The sequence below is a fragment of the Callorhinus ursinus genome, unplaced genomic scaffold, assembly GCF_003265705.2.
Source record: "Callorhinus ursinus isolate GAN/ISIS: 27379988/994484 unplaced genomic scaffold, GSC_fseal_2.0 scaffold3, whole genome shotgun sequence".
NCBI lineage: Eukaryota > Metazoa > Chordata > Mammalia > Carnivora > Otariidae > Callorhinus > Callorhinus ursinus.
The window spans coordinates 12,359,104-12,381,111 of NW_027397065.1; the positions used below are offsets into that span (position 1 = coordinate 12,359,104).

Here is a 22,008-nt window from a genome sequence, read left to right on the forward strand (position 1 = left end):
AAGGAACAGATGGCAATAAGGAGTGAACTGACAGGGAAGTTACTATACTTCTCTGTGTTTCTGTTTCCTCATCTAAAAAATGAGATAAAAATAATACCTACCTCAGAGTACATGATTATATGTAAGTGCTTAGAATAATGTCTGACTTGTCATAAGCACTTAGTAGAGGTTTACTCTGACCATGTGACTTGGGGCATTTTATGTTCATATCTGAGCCTCAATTTCTTCATTAGGAAGAAGAGGAAATTAACTTTATCTTCTTAGGACTATTATATTTATTTAATTTAATTAATTTATTTATTTGTCAGCGAGACAGAGAGAGCACAAGCAGGGGGAGTGGCAGGCAGAGGAAGAAACAGGCTCTCCACTGAGTGCAGAGCTTGATGTGGGACTCATTCCCAGGACCCTGGGATCATGACCTGAGCTGAAGAGAGGTGTTTAACCAACTGAGCCACCCAGGCATCCCTTCTTAGGACTATTATAAAGACTAAATGAACTATAAAAGTGTGGAGAAACCCTAACACAATGCCTGGTAGACAATAACTATTTGACTTCAGCTCTCTTGACCTTCCAGATACATACTTTTAAACTTAAGAACATATGATAGGGGGAAGTGTGATAACCCTTTTTTTTTTTCCTAAAACAAAACTAATTAGGAATAAAAACAATACTATAAGACATTTCTACATTTCTTCCATTGTGATACATCTAGCTATCCAAATGTAAATGAAATGTTATAACAGTTAGGTCATCCTTGCTCTCCCCAGGCTGGAAGTCCTCAGTCACTAACACCTGAATTACTCCGTTATTTACTCATCCATCTGCTCTTTCACAGAATGGCTGTGAGAGTCAGCTCAAGGCCAGGCTCTGTCCTGCTCCTGGGCATATACCTAAAAACACAAGATAATCTCTGCCCTCCAGGAACTTAAAAATAATGAAAAGGAAACTAGAATAACCTCACCAAGTACTGAGAGAGGGATAGGTACAGAAAATACAGACGGAAGGTTAAGGCTTATTTGTGTTAGAAGAGGTGATATGTACACTGAGACTTAAAGTAGAGAAAGAGGTAAACATGGAAGGGAAGGGAGAAGTACATCTCAAGCAGAGGGAGACTTGAAACACCTGAAATGAGTAAGCAGGGAGAACTACAGTGTGAATGGAGCATAGTTTGACTAAGGACGTGTTGAGAGAGGAGCTAGGCAGGGGTCACATCACAAAGGGCCTAATATTTCTTGTTCTAAGTCCTTTTGACTTTATTGTGCGAGCAATGAAGAATCAGTGACACTTGTGAATAGCCAAAGAAAACAGATATATAATAAAGTTCATCTGCTATGTCATAAGTCATAAAGTCCTTTGTCTCTCACCCAGGGTTCTAGTGTCTTCTGTCAGCATCCATGAAACTGTGGCAACTAACTGGTTGACTTGCAAGAGCAGTAAAATCTCAGACCCTTTACAGTTTTTGACAGAAGGGGGGGGGTTCATTTTTAGTGCCATACAAAGAAAACACGATTTTGAGTCAGACCAATATAAGTTTGAATTTTGACCCATCCATTATATTCATAATCACAGATTTAGCAAATACAGGCAAGAATTTTGGATAGTGACAATTGCTGTAAAACACAACAGGGTCAAGTGAGAAAATGAGGAGAAGGAGCCAACAGTTGCAAAAAAAATGAAAGAAGAGCTTTCCAAGAAGAGGGAAGAGCAAGTGCAAAGGCCCTGAGGTGAAACATGTTTGGCTGTTAGAGGAAACTAAAGAATATCAATATGACTACCTTCTAGTTACCAAGGGAAAGAATGGTAGGAGTTTAAGGTTGAAGAAGTAGACAAAGTCCATGCAAGCCTTTGTGGTAAGGATTTTGATCTCATGAGCTATTATTATCAATGAAAGAGTAATATTTCACAGATTTCTCAAATTTAGGGGAAGTATTTAACTCCACAATTTCCATGTGGATGGTGAAATTTAGGCTGAGATTTTATGTCTTGCTGATGGATTTCTTAGTTTAATGGCCGTTTCATTGAAAATCTTCTGGAAATACAGTGTATTAGAATAGGAACCAGAATTGAATAAAGCCAAAACTTCTTTTTAAAATATTAGTGAGCATTTTAAATTTCTACTTATAGTAATAATAATAGCTAGTACTCATACTTTACCTACTACTACCTGGCTCTAAGTACTTTACACATATTTAGTCATTTTATATTTAATCTTCACAACAATCCTAGTAAAAACAGTAGTAACAAGTACTACTATTATCTACAATTAACAGATAAGGAAACTATAAGGAAACGGATAAGGAACACAGAGATTCAAAAACTTGCCTCAAACCACATATCTAGTAAGTGCCGGGGAAATGTAATTAAAAACAAAATCTCCTGCCAGCCATAGAAAAACCTCTCTGCAAAGGGAGACAAGAAAGAAAACAGTTCTATTACTGAATGAGCATCAGACCAGAACGTGATGTGCGCCAGTCATTCCCCTAAAAGATTGCAAAGACAGAAATAAATCTCACCCTTGTATCCAGCCAAACAGATACAGCCCGTTACATATATGCTCTCAAGATAAACAATAACTAACAGCTCCAGTGGCACAATCGGTTAGCGTGCAGTACTTATAAGATAAACAATAAGTAGGCCCCAGGTTAGAGGACTTGATGTACCATTTGTCACATAGCGTTCATCCTAAACTCACCTGGTAATTCAGGTGATCATCTGGGCTAGCTAATTGGCTTTGCCCAAAGGAAGAATATACTTCTCACATCTTTATGACAGAAGGTAGTTTCAGGACTGGACAACCTACCAAAATTAGGCTTCTCCTCTCCCACAGAAACTGGAAGGCTGGGCGCCTGGGTGGCTCAGATGGTTAAGCGTCTGCCTTCGGCTCAGGTCATGATCCCAGAGTCCTGGGATCGAGTCCCGCATCAGGCTCCCTGCTCTGCGGGGAGCCTGCTTCTCCCTCTGCCTCTCTCTCTCTCTCTCTCTCTCTGACTCTCATGAATAAATAAATAAAACATTTAAAAAAAAAAGAAACTGGAAGGCTGGGGTGCTATCCTCCCTGAAATTAACATTTCAAAGAGATGCTTCACAGGTCCTCAAGAAAGATATTCCTGGGTCTTCAAGGGGGCAAAGTTTTATGTGGCATTTTAAAAGATTTGCACTCATTTCAAAAGGACAGAGAACTTACAAGTTTTCTAAAGTAAATATTCTAAGAAAAGGCAGGAGGTAGAAGGCTCATCTGTTACTTTTAAGGAGAATTAAGCCTCTAATTTTTCATTTGCATTTACCCTCTCATAAGTTTTGTAACTGGGACCTGAACCTATGCAGTCTAGGTCTAGGATCTGTACTTTTATATATTTTTTTAATTTCTTAGGCATTCCATTCCTATTTTTCCCATATATAAAATTACATTCCTAATTCTTACTTGTTTCCGCCTTTAGTTTGACAAATAATAGATGTGAGGAGCAACTGTATCATAAACGTTGGACCCCATGCTGTCAACAGGACTGACTTAATTCCCAAAGACTAAACACTGTAGCAAATGCAGCTCAATTCTATCAATCATTTGGCAATCTTTCCATTTAACAATGCATTAACAACCTTGGCAGAAGAGAAAAATAAGGTCATTTTGTGTACCTTCTAGATGATTGTTGTTAAAAATAGTTTTTTATAAGTACCAATACTAACATATAAATCATTCAAGGAAAGAATACTTGGCATTTTTGGAAAAATGAAAATCACCAGCTAGTACAGTAAATATGGCAGATTATAAGGCAACTAGCAGAATATCCAAGAGACTAAGGGGTGAGAACACATGAGATGATTTTTAAAATTTCATCTATATAAACATCATTACCTTTTTTAGAAATAAAGATTTATTTCTAAAATATCCATTTTGTATCCATATACTCTACAAGAATTTTTATGTGCAAGTATAAGAACATTGCCAGAGGATGGGATAAGTACTTTCCTGGTATAATTTCTGAAGTTCCCACTGACAACAATAAGTTTAACAACTCCGTTCAGAAGAAGGGGTAGTGTATGGCACACACAGTTCAAATTTAATAGAAAATGAACCAAGATGCAATTAAACAATGTACTCCAAACACAGATGATGCATTAAGTACCTACCTTATACTAACCTGCCACAGTGAATCTTTGTCTTTGCTCTTTCCCAATGAAAATTCATGAAAAGAATTACTAAAGAAAGGGCCAAATTCACATATATCCTTTTTAAAACCACACGACACATCATTAGAATAAAATAAAGGTATATGTACTAAGAAAATAATAAATGTGTAACTCTAAACTAACACACAAAGACAGGACTATTAAAGGTCCTGAAAAGAAGACATTTCATTTCATTGCATATGAAACACTGTGGTGGGGACGGAGAATTGTAAATTTGCCCATTTGAAAGGGTAATCCAATATCCTAACATCAGACAGTCTATTGTTTAGTTTGCAATTTTCATGATTACTAAACATGTAGTCTGGGCCATAAAATACCTATTATTATATTAACTTTTTATTAAATCGGCAATAAATCCCTAGATTTTTTAACTCGCTAGACAAGTTTACTACATCTGTTAAAAATTCAGTCAATAAAAATGTGAATAACTTAGTCTCCCAAACCATAAACTATTGAAGCATTTCATTCACAACCACACAGTTAGTAAATGGTGAAGCAAGAATTCCAACCCACGAAGACTAGATCCAGTTTGGCAAAAACAGACAGTTACTGTCGCCCTTAGGATAGACAAAGGGGAGGAGGTGACTGGGGCCCAGTGTTGAGGTCACCCAGGGAAGCAGATATCACACTGGAATGAGGCGGGGGTGCGGGGCCTGGAGGCATAGGAGACATATTACCCTGGCCAGAGCCTCTCCAAGAAGCAGAGCGGTGTCAGGAGAAATACTCTGGCTTCTCTCTTCCTACCCACCTCTCACTGCTGAACCCAGATGGATACAAGCTGCCAAACTTGCCAGCAGGAGTCTGAGATGAGTAGGGAGGGGGACAAGGCTTGACCCTCAAAATTCTTCTCAGGGACACAAAAAGCTAGTTGGTGTCTATTCCTATCCCTCTTTATTAGTCAAATTCAACATGACCTGGGGAAAAAACAAATTAAGTTGAGAGGAAAAATACTACACTCACAAGGAATATTTGGAATTCACCAATCATAATGTCAAACATCTAGGGAGTGTTATGTTCATTCATTCATATATTTCAGTATTTAGTGAGTTCCTTTTATAGGACAGGCACAATCCAACATGCTTGGAATACAACAGTGTGTCCAGATCCACACCCTCATGGAGGAAACTAAAAAAGATGGGCACTCAAATAATCTCACTATTATAACATCCCAACTGGGAACAGTGCTCCAAAGCAGAATATATAAAGGAAAGAACTGTAACTGGGGATTTGATCAAGTCAGGAAGACAGAGAACAGCTTCCCTGAGGATGAGCTGATAGCTGGCAAATGAGCAGACATGAACTAAATGTTCCAGGCAGAAGAGAGAGCATAACGGGGAGGGTTGTGACCAATAAAAGGCTCTAAATTTTTTTTTAAAGATTTATTTATTTATTTATTTATTTGAGACAGAGAGAGAGAGAGCACATGAGAGGGGGGAGGGTCAGAGGGAGAAGCAGACTCTCCACCGAGCAGGGAGCCCGATGGGACTCGATCCAAGGACTCCTGGATCATGACCTGAGCCGAAGGCAGTCGCTTAACCAACTGAGCCACCCAGGTGCCCAAGGCTCTAAATTAAGAATAGTGTAGCTTAGGGCACCTGGGTGGCTCAGATGGTTAAGCGCCTGCCTTCGGCTCAGGTCATGATCAAGTCCCGCATCGGGCTCCCTGCTCAGTGCAGAGCCTGCTTCTCCCTCTCCCTCTGCCATTCCCTCTGCTTGTGCTCTTCTATCTCTCTGTCAAATAAATAAATAAAATCTTTAAAAAAAGAAGAAGAGTGTAGCTTATTTGGAGGAAGCAAGAAAAAGCAAGATGAGGTGCTAAAGTAGGGTCCAAAACCATAAAGAAATTTTATACCATATTTTTACATGCTGACTTTACATCAGCACACGCTTCACTTTACTTTTTTACTTTTAATAACATTGTTTTGTTCCAATGCAATCTGTTTTCGGTTCACATTCTCTTCATGATAGGAGATTTTTATTTTGGGTAGTGAAAAACAGTTTCTTAAGTGTACCTAAAAAATCAGTTTAGAGAAAACCATTAAATACATATTGTACAGGTGGTGGGTAGGTATGGCAGAAACTATGAATTACTGAAGTTTAAGAAACCCTGACATAAGAATAATGTTTTTGAATTATTTTAATACTGGTAAGGACATTTCACCACACTGTGGTCACTGGAAAATTTCCCTCATTACATTAACTGTCCTCAAATTCTCCTCAGAACAGATGTTGATAACAGCTTCTGGTTCAATTCATGGTATCTACCTTGAGAATGTTGCTTAATGATTGGTAAAATACAGTCTGAGGAGATGAGTAACATTAACAAGATCTCCCTCATTTTACTATTTATTTATTTATTTATTTATTTATTTATTTATTTGAGAGAGAGAGGATCTTAAGCAGGGTCTGTGCTCAGCATGGAGCTGGACATGGGGCTTGATCTCACGACCCTGAGATCATGACCTAAGCTGAAATCAAGAAGTGGACACCTAACCAACTGAGCCACCCAGGTGCTCTGTGCCTCATTTTACTTTTAAAAAATAATTTTAAGGTTTAAAAAAAGACACTAGCTGTTGTTTCTTTTCTGTAATTGCCAGATGTATGATTCATGATCCAGAACTGGGGTGGAGAGGGGGGAAGAAAAGTATAAAAATATAAAAATCTTACGATCTTTGATAAATGAACTGTTGCTATATTGAAATTATTTTCTTTATTTTTCTATGAACTTATATTTATAGCTTTTACATATACACAATTGATATCACTGTTTATCTAACTTCATGTGTTTTTAAAATTTCAGATTATAAGGCGCCTGGGTGGCTCAGTTGGTGAAGCAACTGCCTTCGGCTCAGGTCATGATCCTGGAGTCCCAGGATCGAGTCCCGCATCGGGCTCCCTGCTCGGCAGGGAGTCTACTTCTCCCTCTGACCCTCTTCCCTCTCGTGCTGTCTATCTCTCATTCTCTCTCTCTCAAATAAATAAATAAAGTCTTTAAAAAAAATGTCAGATTATAATAAACACTGTCCTATGCCACTAAAAATGTTTCCCGATAGCAATGAGCATACCTCATGTCCAAATCTTGGTTTCTAATACCATTCCCCAATAAAAGGACCTAGGAATTCTTCAGGAAATGGTTATTTCTAGGACTAGAGCAGGAAACAACAGATGAGCCTTGAGCATCTTATAGTAAGAAAGTAAGGAAATACTGAAGAAAATAAATACACGTACAAAGATGGGAATAAGCCAAAGGGACACAGCAGCCAATTGAAAGAGCTCTCAGTAGCCAAAGTGGGAACAATCTGAGTGGAAAAGTAAATTAATTAGTGTTGGGTTATAACACAAAATTATAACCCACATAAAATGAATATCCATGAGTTCATACTGCTATAAATCAATGATTGAATAAATAAATAATGGGGAGACTAGATAAATTGCTCCTGCTGAATTGCAAACAATTTATGTCAGTACTCCACCCTCACAGAAGCAGAACATAACTTCCCAATCCCTAAGTATAAGCTGTGCACAATGACTTCCTTCCAAGGAATACAGTATGGGAAGTGTGGGGGGGTGGGGGAATAACTTTACAGAAGTCTGCCAAACACTACCTCCGGCAAGTGATCAAGGATCACATTGACCATAATAAGTCAGGTGGATAGTATGCACCCTTGATAAGATCTGATGAGAATGGCACTCTACCTCCATGGTCTTTCTCCCAAACCCCATAATCCCAGCCTAATAATGAGAAAAAAAAAAAAAAAACATCAGACAAATTCCAGTTGAGAAATATTCTACAGAATGTCTGACCATACTCCTCAAGGCTATCAAGGTTATCAAAAATAAGGAATGTCCAAAAAACTGTCATAGTCAATAGGAGTTTAAGAAAACATGACAAAATATAATTGGTATACTAGATGGGATCCCAGAACAGACAAATGACATTAGGTAAAATCTAAAGAGATCTGAATGAAGTATGGACTTTAAGTTAATAATAATGTCAGTTCATTAACTGTAACAAATGTACCATAGTGATGCTAAATGTTAATAAGAGGGGAAACTGAGGGGCACCTGGGTGGCTCAGTTGGTTAAGCGACTGCCTTTGGCTGAGATCATGATCCCAGGGTCCTGGGATCAAGCCCCACATGGGGCTCCTTTCTCGGCGGGGAGCCTGCTTCTCCCTCTCCCTCTATCTGCTACTCCACCTGCTTATGCTCTCTCTGTCAAATAAATAAATAAATAAATAAATTCTAAAAAAAAAAAAGAGGGAAACTGAGTGCTGAATATATGGCAATTTGCTGTTCCATCTTTGTCATTTTTCTGTAATTACAAAACTGTTCTAAAAATAAAGTTCATTTAAAATGCATACTAATAAATGTTTTGAAAATATTTTAAATTATCACATACCTACAGTTTATTAAATTCTTTAAGCATTATATTTGAGCCATTTCCAATTTTTCCCTGTTAAAAGTAACAGAGTGATGAACAATTATCTACATGGAGATTTTGGTTCATACCTTTGATTATGTCCAGTAATAGATTCTTAGAAGTTCATTCTATGTTTTTAAAAAAGTCAAGATTACATATTTACCTAATTGCAATAATAACCAAAAGTACTGGAAGTCCCATTAGATTGTGCAGCTTTTCTGAAGTAAGTTCCATTCCTCTCAACAGTAAAAAAAAATCCAGGATTTGCATTCAACTCCCAGCCTTATCCACCTATTCTTGCATGCATTCAATAAACATTTCAGTAGCTGCTATACTCCAGGCAAATGTACTATTAGGAACACTTAACCACCTTAAGACCTTATTATTTTAAAAATAATAAAAGAACACCTAATTCATAGAATTCTTAATTTGACAGCTAAAGATCATTTCCTGATCTTTGCAGTGAGATAGTATATGAATAGTAAGTGGTAGGCGCTTTTCAACTAATTTTTTGCAACATCTGAATCTCCAGGCCACAGTGTGATTCTGTAGCTAAAAAAGATTCCTCCCACGTTAGCATTTGGTGATATTTTTAAAAATACTTATTTAAAAACTTAAAATTTTTGCTCTATAATAAATGATTTCCTGTAGTATTTGTCTATCTCCTTTTAACTTCACTGCCCTCTGGTGCCACCTAATGCTCATCCCTCCGGCACATTTGTGTTTCTTCATCCTCCCGTAAATGTTATTTTAAGCCTGGGTGTAACCACACCAGCAAAACTTCCCTTGATTGTCTTCAAAATGTCCATGTATCACCAAACTCTCCAAAACCATTGTCATTGTTTCCATGACATCTAATTGTTTCTTCCAAAAACTTCGAGATCACTTCAAGAAATTCAACGATGTCTGTTAGAATGAGTTTCTTAGAAACGTTCTCTGTGATGAAGAGCTGCATGCAGATGGTTTTTTGGGGCAAAGGCAGTGCCCCTTAAGATGCCCCTGTAGAGACGTGAGAGGGGAAGGTTGGGAGGGAGAAGGTGACCCACAGTGTGGTTTCAACGGAGTTGAAATAGATCCCACCGGGAGCACTGGAGCCTGGACTGCAGAGATGCCCCAAATGGAGGCAGGAGGGCTGGGCCTTTAACCTCTCATCAAGCAGTCATTGGCTCTGAGCATCCCCACAGAGGGACACAGCTGTGAAGCCACACAACCTACAGCCCCAGAGGTGGGAGGAAGGGCACATCACCAGAAGAGGGGATATGGCTGGAGCACTGAAGCTTCCACGATGGCTCTGCTCTAAGTCTTTGCCTGCTCATTTACTCTTGCCAGTAGGTCTTAAGATGATCAAGCTCTTGAAAATGAAGTCTACAATCCATGGACACTTTTTTTAACCAAGGAGACTTCTGAGAGCTTGTAGTTTGTTTCAGTTGTGAAATGGTGAAGGAGAGCGGGGAAGCCCTGCATGCTACTCCTAGCACAGTACCTAGATAGGCACTCTGAAAATACCTTCAGAGGATACCAAAAGCACCACTATTCTTAGGCATCACACCCGCTTTTAGGAAGGAAAGGAAATGACACACAAAAATAAAAATATAAATAATATAAAAGGACCAAGAATGAGATGAAGATGCCTAAATCAGTTCTCGGCAAAAAACCCGAGGGAGGACTACGTGCAGAGCTGTGAGCAGAGAAAGATTTGGAATCACATTCTAAATCTGTATTTGAGAAACTGATGATTTCTGTCTATGTAACCTTGAAAAATAAAATCCCTCCAGTAGTTGTAGCAATGTGGGATATTCTCAGGAGTATAAGAGATAGCCTAACTCAGAAACTTATGACTTTGTGAACAAAAGTTTGCATTTAACTTTCTTATGTTGGGTTCATCTATTTGTTTGTTTTTTTTCCAGACTTTATATAATTGTTCTGACAATTAAAACATGGTAAAACTAAATTCTTTCTTTAAAAACAGAACTTTGGACTTATGCAATGTTTTATTTGAAAAAGTTCACTGTTGCATAAATATTAAGAAATTGATAAAGATGTGTTAAATTTTTAAAAAGTTTCGGCTAAACAGCTCCTTGAGATATTCTTCTAATAAATGACCAAAGCTATTCAATAAATATCAGAAAACTAAAAGATAAAGTTCATTTATGTCATACCATATCATTTATCCCTAATTATTCTCCTAATACTTCAAAAATTAAAAGTTTTTCTTGGGGCACCTGGGTGGCTCAATCAGTTAAGCGTCTACCTTTAGCTCAGGTCATGATCCCAAGTCCGGGGATCGAGTCCCACATCAGGCTCCCTGCTCAGTGGGGAGTCTGCTTCTCCCTCTGCCCTTCACCCTGCTTGTGCTCGCTCTTGCTTGCTCTCTCTCTCTCTCAAATAAATAAATAAAATCTTTAAAAAAATAAAAATTAAAAGTTTTTCTTCAATTAATAGAGAAATTATTTAATAATTATTCAATTTGATTTCACATTTGTGGGGTATCTCCTATGTGCAAGGCATATATTAAGCAAAGGGAGTAACTAAAAGTGACCCCTTCGGAGGAGACACTCCACTTGGGCTGTGGTGAAGAAACATTTTCAAGTGTAGGAAGGCCAATCATTACAAAACTATTATCTGTAAAGTGCAGGCAGGCCCTGGGTTTCCTGAACTGGTGAGGTTCCAGAAAGCTGTTTACTGCCTTCATCGGCCCAGGGAAGCAATGTCACAAATGGGGCTGGTTTCCAGATGAGACCTCCTAATACAGCCCTAGCAGCTCCAGCCCAAGTTCTGGGGGCAAGAAATTATAAGGGACAGGAGGAGAACACGGTAGGTTGCTCACTCCTTTGCCAGATCCAGTCATTCTGCAGCAAAGCTCGGGATCAAAGAAAGTCTTCAGACAGCATTCTCCCTTCCCGCACACCTCCACTCAAAGCTCTACTATTTTCCAACCTCTTCGCACGCCTGCCGACTACTAAGTGTTGCAGCAGCCCCTCAGGCCCAGGTCACTGCCCCAAATTTGACAGATCAAGCTACTTCATTCCACTCCCAACTCCACCCACCCCCATCAAAATTTAGTTTTCTATCCAGGAATGAGGAGGAAAGAATCTAAGTGAATTAATTCATGCTAGAGTAGGAATGATCAGTCCTTAAGGTTCCAGAAGACAAGGGTGTAACTTTTAAAGGAAATAAATACCTGTTAAGCCAAATATTGGAGAATAACAGCCTATTAACAGTGACGGGGGGTGGGAGGGCAGGCAGCATAGGAGAATAATGAATATGTTTGAGCGTTTACCATGTGGCAGGAACTCACTCTAAAGAACACCATTGGGTAAGTGTGTTATTCTCCCAGTTTTACAGAAGAGAAATGTGGGGTTTGGAGGGGCTAGCACCTTAGTGAGCTCCGGAAGGCACTCTGCCCAGTCCTCTCTCTGCCATGGCGAAGTCAACCAGTAGGATCCTCACCCCAGAGGTGGGCAGCTTGCCTCAGCCGTTCTTCCTTTGCACGATTCCTTCTCTTCCTTTCTACTGAAACTAGAGATCCTCGAAAGGAAAATTTTTTCCAGAGTGTGATAGGACAGTAGAGAAACTAAGGCAGCGATGGATGAATACTGCTAAAGCATATCTGCATAAATGAAACTGCTTCTAAGTGGGGTGTGAATCAGGACTTGCTCGTATACTAGACTCTGTAAAAGGAGAAGACAGTATTTTAACTTCCTCAGTATATTTATTCCCAAGCATCACTATCTATCTATGGAAAGTATGATTTATAGGGTCTTTTCCAACATTCTAGGCCTCAATTAATGAGAGCCTTTAAGTTAACTCAAGTGTTATCATTTGTACCAAAGCTGACTTTAAAACTACTCATCTCACTACTATGGCTTTACAATAGTATAGAAAGGCATTAAAAAAGGAATCTGACATACTTTTTTATTCTATACACTATGCTCATTTTACATTAAAAACAGGAAAAACTGTCTTCTCCTGCAGGGCTGGTGTGAGCCCTGTGGCCCAGACCAGTAACTAGATCCAGCGGCTCACAGATCAATGTTCTAGGTGCCTGATCATTCATCTTCCCAACTACTGATTATTGACACAACCCCAAGTGCACATGGGAAATTTTTGCTTGCCCACAGCAATATATTTTTTAATGAAAACAATCCCATAGCATTTATTGTCATCTAGTAATAACATGAAGGTAATCAAAACAATGTGAACAAATGTTTTACAACTATACTCCCAAAAAAGAACATTTAAAAAAAACAAACTACATGGTCTTCTCAAGAACTTCTCACTTTGTTGATCATTTCTAGTCGGAGACACTTTGGAGCAGGGTAATATTATCTCCTTTTGGCATGATCCGACCCAGTTGTTTTCTTGACTTTGTTTTAGAATGAATCTCTTCTGCATTACCCAATACAAGGTTCATGCACTCATCAAAACCAATGACACAGCCCTCTATCTGCATGTTCACTTGTTCATAAAGCCACACCTGAATCCGAGATCTATTTTGCAAGTATCTGAAGATGAGGTTGATGGGCTGCACCATCACCTTCTGTGCTTTCTGCCTCTGGCCACTGTATGCCATGGCGGAAGCTGACAAAGACCACATGCTATCTCAGAAAATGCCCACAGCAATCCGATTTGCCTTTAAGGACCTGCTTCTCTCCCACTTTCAGTCCCCATTGTTTAGGTTGTGTTCCCCTCACTCTGGGGCTCCAAGGTACACCCATGACCTGGCCAAGCACCCATCCCCTGGCCACAAGGAGTAGAGTAAGAGTGCAATCATTCCAGTGAGACTCCCTCCAAAGAACTGCGTGCCAAGGGCTGCCGGAGGAAACAACCTGAGAGGGAAGATGCCCAGAGCCAAAGAATTCTGAGCGAAGGTAAGAAGGAGGGAAGGGGCAGAGACAGAGAGAGCTGATGGCATTGTTTCAAGCTCTGCGTCCAGCCTGCTCTGGGTCTCGTCAGGGGTGAGCCAATATACCCTCTGTTGTAGCCATAGCCGGGAAGAGTTGAGCTTCTCTCACTTACAAGGAAAGAGTCCTTACATCTCTGTGTCTGGGCTCCATTCATCTCATTAGACATCTGCATTCCTGCCCACTTCTCCCCAGATGTTCCCATTATTATCATGGGAACCACTGTGTGCTCCCAAGCCTGGCCCACCTGGCAGAACCCACAGGCCCAGCCTCAGTAGCAGGTGCATCTCCTGGCTCCTGGCACACCAGGCATCAGTTGTCCAGCAGGCCCTCACACTCCCCCCGACCCCCAGCGCCACCTGCTCTCCTTCTCATAGGCTGCTGTCCCAAGCAGAGAATCAGGGAGCTCCAGGTTAGGTCTATGGCTGGTTTCTTTTAGAAGGAATTAAGGATGATTCCATTTGTCAAGGCCCAGAGCACACAGCACAGATCCACATCCCTCTGAATTAGCCACCTCTTAGGTTTGAGAATTGCCTTCTAACTTAAACAAAGCTCTTTCTTCAAAATGACTCCAGAGTGTGGGCTTTTACCTTTTCTAGCACATTTATTTCTCAACCATGGCCATGGAATCACTGAGAGAAAACTAGTAGAGAGAGTTGAGGGGACAAAAGTCTATTCACACTAGTGCTGGTGCAAACTAGACCAACAGCAGTTACCATGAGGTAACTGAGCCTCTGTATCTCCTATGAAGAGGAATCCCCATGGTTTCATTTACTTAACAGTGGGTGTCTACACTACCTGATAGTGACATTTATCTTTTGTGTATATTTACTATTTCCCCAACTAAGAGGACAAATCTCTGGAGGGCAGGGGCAAGGATCCATAGAAGCTAGAACAGAGACATGGAGTGTAGCCCATAGGCAGCAAATGTTGACTCTTGAGGAGGATAACTAACAGGATTCCATATCACATCCTCTAGTAAAGAAATCTTGCTTTTCAGTGGTTCAGTCCCAAAGAAGACTCTACAGAAGGGAAGAGAAATCAACTTTCAGGCAACAGAACCCAATATTAACAATAAACTCCAGTTGTGACCAAATTAGGGTTCCAATCATATACTGGTCTCAGTAAATGCTGCAGGCTACAACTAGCTTTTTATTTCTGCGCACATTTGCTTGTCTTTCTAGGAAGCCAGTCTATAGTTCTGTCCTTCTGAGAACCAATCCATGTCCCCTGCAAGTTTCTGGGATAAATAAATATCAAAGGTCATGGTTGAAAATTCAAAGACTCACGTTTTGAATTTTTTTTTTTTTTTATAGTGCTAATGGGGCCTTCTTACTTCATGAGAGCTATCACTGAGTCTTCCTTTTAACCCAAAGGTACTAACTGAGGTTTTTGGAGTCCATGGGGTGGAAGTCATCGACTTCCTTGCTTGAAGGTGAATCAATAATAATGGATTTGTCTACATTTGTATTTCTTTATGAAGAGAATGCAGGTCATCACTGTGGTTGGCTGGAGAGATCAAAGCTTGATTGGCAGGCCTCACTTGGGAAGGTCTTGGTATAACTTCTGAGCCCTCATTTGCTGGACATGCTAGAATGCATACCCTGAGCTTTCATAAAGTAGCAAATAGGCTGCTGATATGACTACTTCAGGTTTGATTGATGGACTAGAGCCTCATTAAGGAGTTTTTATATTTCCTTTTTTTTTCCTACTGTAACACTGTATAATAAATATCATGATGAGGTTTTATACCCTTTAAGCTTTCCTTGTTGCTTAGGCACCACAGCCGATCTGTTTCAAAAAGGTGAATATTGGCTGTACATGAATATATAAAACTTAGATTTTATATCTAAGAAAATATACAGGAAAATATAAAACTTAAATCTCTCTGCCCATGTTTCAGATCTGTTCAACAAGCAGTCTTCCTAATTACCCATGATTATGTTAACAAAATATACAGATTTAAATGTACACCCCCTTACAGAATCCCTTCCCAAGGTTCTTCTTTTTTTTTCCCCCATCCTAACTTCAGGAAAGAAATTGGAAGCTCACAAAACATATGTCTTCCATAATTTACCCCTGTAACATCTAAATCACTGGGCTTTATCTCATTTTCATCTCTACGTAGGCTGGGAAATATGCTGTCTCTGAGAATCTCTCCCCTGAGTACTGACAAGGGGAGATTAGATTGCATTTCCTGCCTTCATTTACCTTCGAATAGTGCACAATAAAAAGGCAATAGGAAGAATGAAATGGCTTGTTTTTCCAGGGGGAAAGATATTTCTATTTCTTATAGACATTTTTAAAATACAACATCTTAGGAGAGGGAAGTAGCCCCAGCTAACATTTCTACGTCTTCACGAACCACATCTGTGAGCACAGTGTGGCCCCATGGGTAGCAGCAAAGAACAGCTATTCCCAGACCAAAGTCATGAACTCCCTGAAGGTAGTTCTCCTCTTCATAGAGGAGCATCAGAGCTCTCAAGACGGCTTCAGAACTTGTGAAAGTCCACATCTCCCCTGGCCCACAAGGTCCTGCATAACCTGGCCCCGGCCAACCGTTCCAGACTGATCCCCCATACTTTCCTTCTTACCAAATTCCAGCTGCCTGGGCAAACTTGCTCTAAGTGCCTTCTGCTGTACTGTCCAGTGCCCAGAACTATCTGCCACATCCCTTACTTCCTTCTGCCCTCCCAAATCTGGCCAACTCCTGTTCATTCTTTGTACCTCCTCCTAAATGTCACTTCTTCGGGAAGCCTTCCCTGCCCCTCTCCTTCCTGCAAGCTTAGGTTGGGACCACTTACAATTGATTATCTGTAGTTCTCTGTACTCCTCTGAATCCATTATTACAATTATAATGGAACATGATTTATGTATTTTAAAAACTGTAATGGAAATTTCCCCTACTAGACCATAAATTCTCAGAGAGCAGGAACTGATGTGTCTTCTTTATCAAGGTATTAACAAGATACCACGTCTACCATAGGGTAGGATATTTCATAAATATGTGGGGAAGGGAGAGAGAAAAGAAGAGAGATCTATTACCAAAACTGTTGGTACGGTAGCAGAAGGAGATCTTCCAGCTACATATATACATGTGGGGCTGGTTCATCATAGAAAACATTTAACCAAATCTTTTCACCATTCCAAGACATCTAGAAAAGCCAGCGCTCATGAGCAGATGTAGCAACTTCAGTGTGGAGGAAAGCCATGCACCATGGCATTTAGACTCATGAGTTTTGGAGCCAACCACTTAACTTACTCAGGTACAAAAATCCCAGCTCCACCACTTACCAGCTATGTGACCCGAGCAATTTCCTCACCCTTTCTGAGCCTCGACTGATTCATCTATAAAATGAGGCTAAGAATCCTGGCCTCTTCTAGAGTTGTCTCAAAGCCTAGAAGTAATGCCTGCGAAGCACTCACGACTAAGATTTTAGTGCTATTATTATTATTACCAAGAAACAGTAGAAGTTGTACCAAATTCAGAAGATATATCTCGCCTTTTTCTTGCTAAAGGAATATACCCCAACCAGGCATAGTCACTGACAACTAGTTGCTTAGACAACAAGCTGTTTGCCTGTCCAGAGATCCTAACACCTAGACTTACTGCAGAATGCATAGCTTTATTTTTCACAGGCATTTAACAACATGATTGGAAGTCCAGATACATGTATGGAACTCACAATAAGAATGATCTGAAAAATGTTCACTTATGAGCTCTCAGAACTGAGTATGCAAATAAACAAACTAACCCATTCACACTCACTCTTTCTGGATAGTTTCCTCCAACCAATAATGGCACATTCTTCCAGTTGTCTCTCCAAAACAAAGTTGAGACTCAGACCCTTTGGTAAGACTGGTGTTAAAGGAATGTCAGAATGAACCACGAATCAATGGTTTGGGTACCAGTCATGTACCTGGCACTAGTGCACGGATGTGGCCTCGCTAATCAGTGCAGTGGGGGGTTTCCGGAAACTATGGCCTGGCAGAAATCAGATGTCTGCTACCCATGCTCTTCCACTTACTAGCTATGGACAGAACCTGGTCTGCATACAAACTGACCTCTCTCATTATCTACCATATATAAAATGCGCTGATAATTCCTCTCTGTAAAAACCACTGTGAGGTTTTGAGTGAGATAATACACATAATCTATAATGACTATTTGAGATACCATGTAAATAATGCCTAGCAAATAAATCTATTTCATTTCATACCCTTTCTCTAATACCATGCCTTTCACAGAATAAGAAAGCCTTAATGAGAGAAGCCAGGGGAGGCTGGAAAATATAGATAATACATAATTATAAGGGTCTCATAACTTACAAAGCATTCCTAATAACAATATCAATAACAGGAATAGTGGTGATGATCTAGCAGGGTTACCTGATGAGGAAGAATTTTTTTTTAAAGTAAGATGGACATTCAAAAGTTGCTAGCAATATCTTTATCTAGCAGTCAAAGAGAGCTAAGAGGACTTAAGAGTAAGAAGTGGGAGACCTAGGATTATGCCTGACACCAAAATCTTCTGTTACATTAAGTCTGTCTTTAATAAACTTACTTGTTATGACAGGAAGGAAACAACAGAAGAGCTGTCATGTTACTACTGAGATGGGGAAAAAGACAAGGCTTTAAAACTTCATCCAAACTTCCCCCTGGAGTTCCATTTCCCTAGGCTGGGCTCCTCGGGCACAACCTACTTCAGACAGCCTTCCTTTGTAGAATCCAAATTATACTGATGTGTGACTTTGGAGCAGTCCCTTAATCTCCTATAACTCAGTTTCCTCATCTGGAAAATGCAAAAGGTAATAAACCTACTTCAGAAAGTATTGTAGTAGATAAATGGGCTAATATATATAGAGCACCTAGAATAGTGCCAATACATAATAAATACTCTGTAGGTTTAGTGATTTTTGAGAGTAGGTATAAAGTGTCATTTTAAAATGGCACCAAGGTGAGAGGCCCTGTGGTTGGTGGGTCAAAGGTCAGAGGTGAGAGGATACAGTCACAAAGAGAGCCCAGCCCAGGTGGGTGGGGGTGGACCACACTCAGCATGTCCTCCCTCATGTGACCTAATTTCAGAAGATGGAACATGTACTGCGATTTTACAAAAGTTAATTCAAATGCAGGGTCGTAAAGCCAAGCCTTACCACTAGAAAGCACTTCATGGGCACTTAAGCAAAACTAGTTTCCATGACCAATTTCTAGCACCATTTTGCAAACAAAATTTGTGTAGCTACTGAAAACTCACATTGGATTTATATGCCTAAAAGAAAAAAATAGATTTTAAAATATGAAATGGACACAAATAAATACACCACTCAGGATGCTATCCAGATAAAATTAAGAGGATGAAAAAAGTAACAAAATGGCATAAGAACATATTTTCAAAAACAGTCAGTGAGAATCGCTAGCAATAGTAACAGAAAACAGAACATTTTTTTAAGCCACCAACAAAAACAAAGGCCTAACTCAGTTATTCTCTGACTTGTCTTTTGAAGTGATTTCACAAAATGAGCTTCCTCATGAGTACCAGGAATATCCTCAGATGAGAATACATCTTTACAATCCTAAAGGTATCACTTTTTCTCTAATTAAAACATGAACTATATCAATAATGAAGCTCGCCAAAACACCTCCCTATTTTTGGCTCTAAGGATGTCTTTGTGAGGGTAAAGCCAGGCCCAGCTTGAAAATACTAATGGTAGATATTGGTTGTTGTGACTTCTAGGTTTCAAAAGCTTAAGGGAATGATTCTTTTCCATGGTGGCTATAAATAAGATAACTACTTAGGAAAGAGTAATCATTCTGCTGAAGAAAAGGCATTCCCTATACATTAGTTCAAATTCAAAATAAGATTACTCATTCCCTTTGCAGAACACACCCCACAGTAAACCATGGAAACTGCTGATTGGGTTTTTTCTTCTCTCTCTTTGGCTGAGCTGATTATTATACAACTACTCAGACGACATAGACTTAAACCAGTTGTAAAGACAAAGTTATCATTGAAATGTAGTACTGTCACATTAAATTTAGACGTGGAAGAATACTGGGGTGCCTGGCTGGCTCAGTCGGTAGAGCCTGTGACTCTTAATCTCAGGGTCATCAGTTCAAGCCCCATGTTGGACATGGAGCCTACTTAAAAGAAAAGGAGAAATAATAAAATAAAATAAAGAAGTAGAAGAATTTCGGAGTTGTGGTTATCTTTGATCCCAGGGGAAAATATATGTGTGTGAAAGAATAGGTGTGTCTATACAACATACCTGGTGAAGACATAACTGTGTGTGTACAGCAATATGGCAAAGCAATACAAAATGCCAAAACATCATAGGAGCTAATTATTTAAACCTCACTATAAGAAAAATTATAAAAACTTCTAATAAAAAAGTGCCTAACTTACCTTTTTTATTTTCCCTGCCCGTGTTCCCAAAAAGAAAGAAAAGTAAAACAGCTGAAAGGCAGGGAGCAGCAGGGCAGAGAATGAAGAGCCAAGACCCACGTACTACTCCACCAGGGAAGTCCTGTGAGAGGTGAACAGCCTAACCATGGTTGATAATCCAAAATACACAAAAATCCCTTCCTAGTAAGTTCCATACAGTTCTTCCTCCTGTTCTGGCATATACGCAGGGAGAAAAAAAGTTCAAGTCAGAGAAAGTGAAAATGTCAAGCAGAAAGGAATAAATATAAGATCACTTAACAAAGCTGCATCTTCCTTGAAAAGAGGCAGAGGGCATGGGGCCTGGGAAACTGGAAAAGGAAAAGACTCTCCGCCTGGTCCCCGGCCTCGCTCAGCTGATCCCCACACAGCAGGCCAGAGAGTCACAAAAGCCCCAGCTGGGTCTAGAGTAGATGAATGCTGTCTAGGGAGACAAAGGGAGCAGGAAAGGATTGAGGGGTGACAACCAAAATGGTTAGGTAAATGGTTTTTTCACTTGAAACTCAGAGTTGATTTGGCATGTATGCAAGGCCAGTCACAATCACAGCTGGACTCCACCCCTGTCCCTCAACTCCAGGTTCTCTTTAAAAGCAGAGGGAAGGGGCACCTAGGTGGCTCAGTTATTTAAGCCTCTGTCTTCGGCTGGGGTCATGATTCCGGGGTCCTGGGATTGAGCCCCGCATCCGGCTCCCTGCTCTGCAGGAAGCCTGCTTCTCCCTCTCCCACTCCCCCTGCTTGTGTTCCCTCTCTCGCTGTGTCTCTCTCTGTCAAATAAATAAATAAAATCTTAGAAAAAAAAAGCAGATGGAAACAAAGAAAGGAGATGGGGAAAGGGTGGGGGGGCATGCTGAGTCAGGGTTTCCCACCTCTAGGGAGCATGAGCCTTGGCAACAGCTCTGGAGTGACAGAGAGCCTTTCTCCAAAATCTATTCCATCTCAAAAGATACTTTAGGAAAACACTCAGACTTCTAATTTGGTGTGGTGAAAATACTATTTAAAAGCAACTACAGAAATGCTGAATTTTTCTGTTATGAAAAGCTATTTTACATTTCAATAAAAGAACAGGAGTCAAATATGGCTTAAGGGTCTAAATAGAATATGGTTTCTATTTTGAGAAGGTATCTATTTGCAATTTTCAGAAATTGATCATTTGCCATGCACAGATCAATCTTTCGTCTGAGAAAGAAAGCATATTTTAATGTTTGAGGCACAAAACGCCTCAAGAATGAAAATTTCCAACAGAGCCCGCGGATTCTAAAACTTTTCATTTCAACTATTTCTCCAGATATTTAGCCACTCTGACATCAGGTCCATAAGAATCTATGAAACCGAGTCATGTGGGAGGTTTCCTTGTTTTACCTGATTTTGTTTAACAAACATGTTAAACCTGTTTCTCTTTCTCTTACCCTACCAACACTATTTTCAGTGCCTAACGCTGCAGAGAAAAGGAAAACTATTTCATTCAGGAAGAATTCAAAATAACTACAAAGAATATGAGCTATTACGGGAAATAGGTGACAATCTGGTGCTCAGGAGCCTGGCACCCTCCACCATAAATGCAAATTCAAAACTCAACCTTCCCTCTCCCTTCCCCAGAAAAAGACTTTTCAATAAAAGCATTTTTTTAACATAACCAAGAAAAACCAAAGACATAAGTAAAAGGGAAAACGTGGTGCGATTACTTCCTTCCACTCTCCCTTGCCTTGAAGTTTCAGCCAAATCCCTGCTCTTTCAAATCTCCTCTCTTCCCATCCCCAAGGTCAGGTGACTGCCCAGCTTCAGGCTCCCCCGACGACTCTTGTGGTCTCTGCTGCTAACTTCTCCTTCTGATGCTCACTTGACTCTGTCTCTCCTGCTCAGATGCCTCCAAGTTTCCCTACAGCGGCCCTGGATGCACTGCTCGGCCCCCCAGTCTGGCCACAGCTTCATCTCCACCTCTACTTCCCATACCCTCCTTCCTGAACCGCAGGCCTCAGTCCCATCACTGACTCCCATGTTCTGAATACACAGCACACTTATTCACCTCCGTGGCTGTGGCAGTAACCCCGCCCCCCG

The 22,008-nt window shown here is 40.1% G+C and overlaps 2 protein-coding genes across 19 annotated transcripts in view; both read right to left on the minus strand.

Annotated features, from left to right (window-relative positions):
* Positions 1-22,008, minus strand: part of MCTP1 (multiple C2 and transmembrane domain containing 1) — a 504,318-nt gene that overhangs the window by 473,454 nt on the left and 8,856 nt on the right. The gene's annotated exons all lie outside the window — the stretch shown is intronic.
* Positions 12,878-13,214, minus strand: LOC112819938 (small nuclear ribonucleoprotein E-like). The gene has a single exon (XM_025866789.2). It carries the CDS (start codon positions 13,205-13,207, stop codon positions 12,905-12,907), a length of 303 nt encoding a protein of 100 aa, XP_025722574.2. The 5' UTR covers positions 13,208-13,214; the 3' UTR covers positions 12,878-12,904.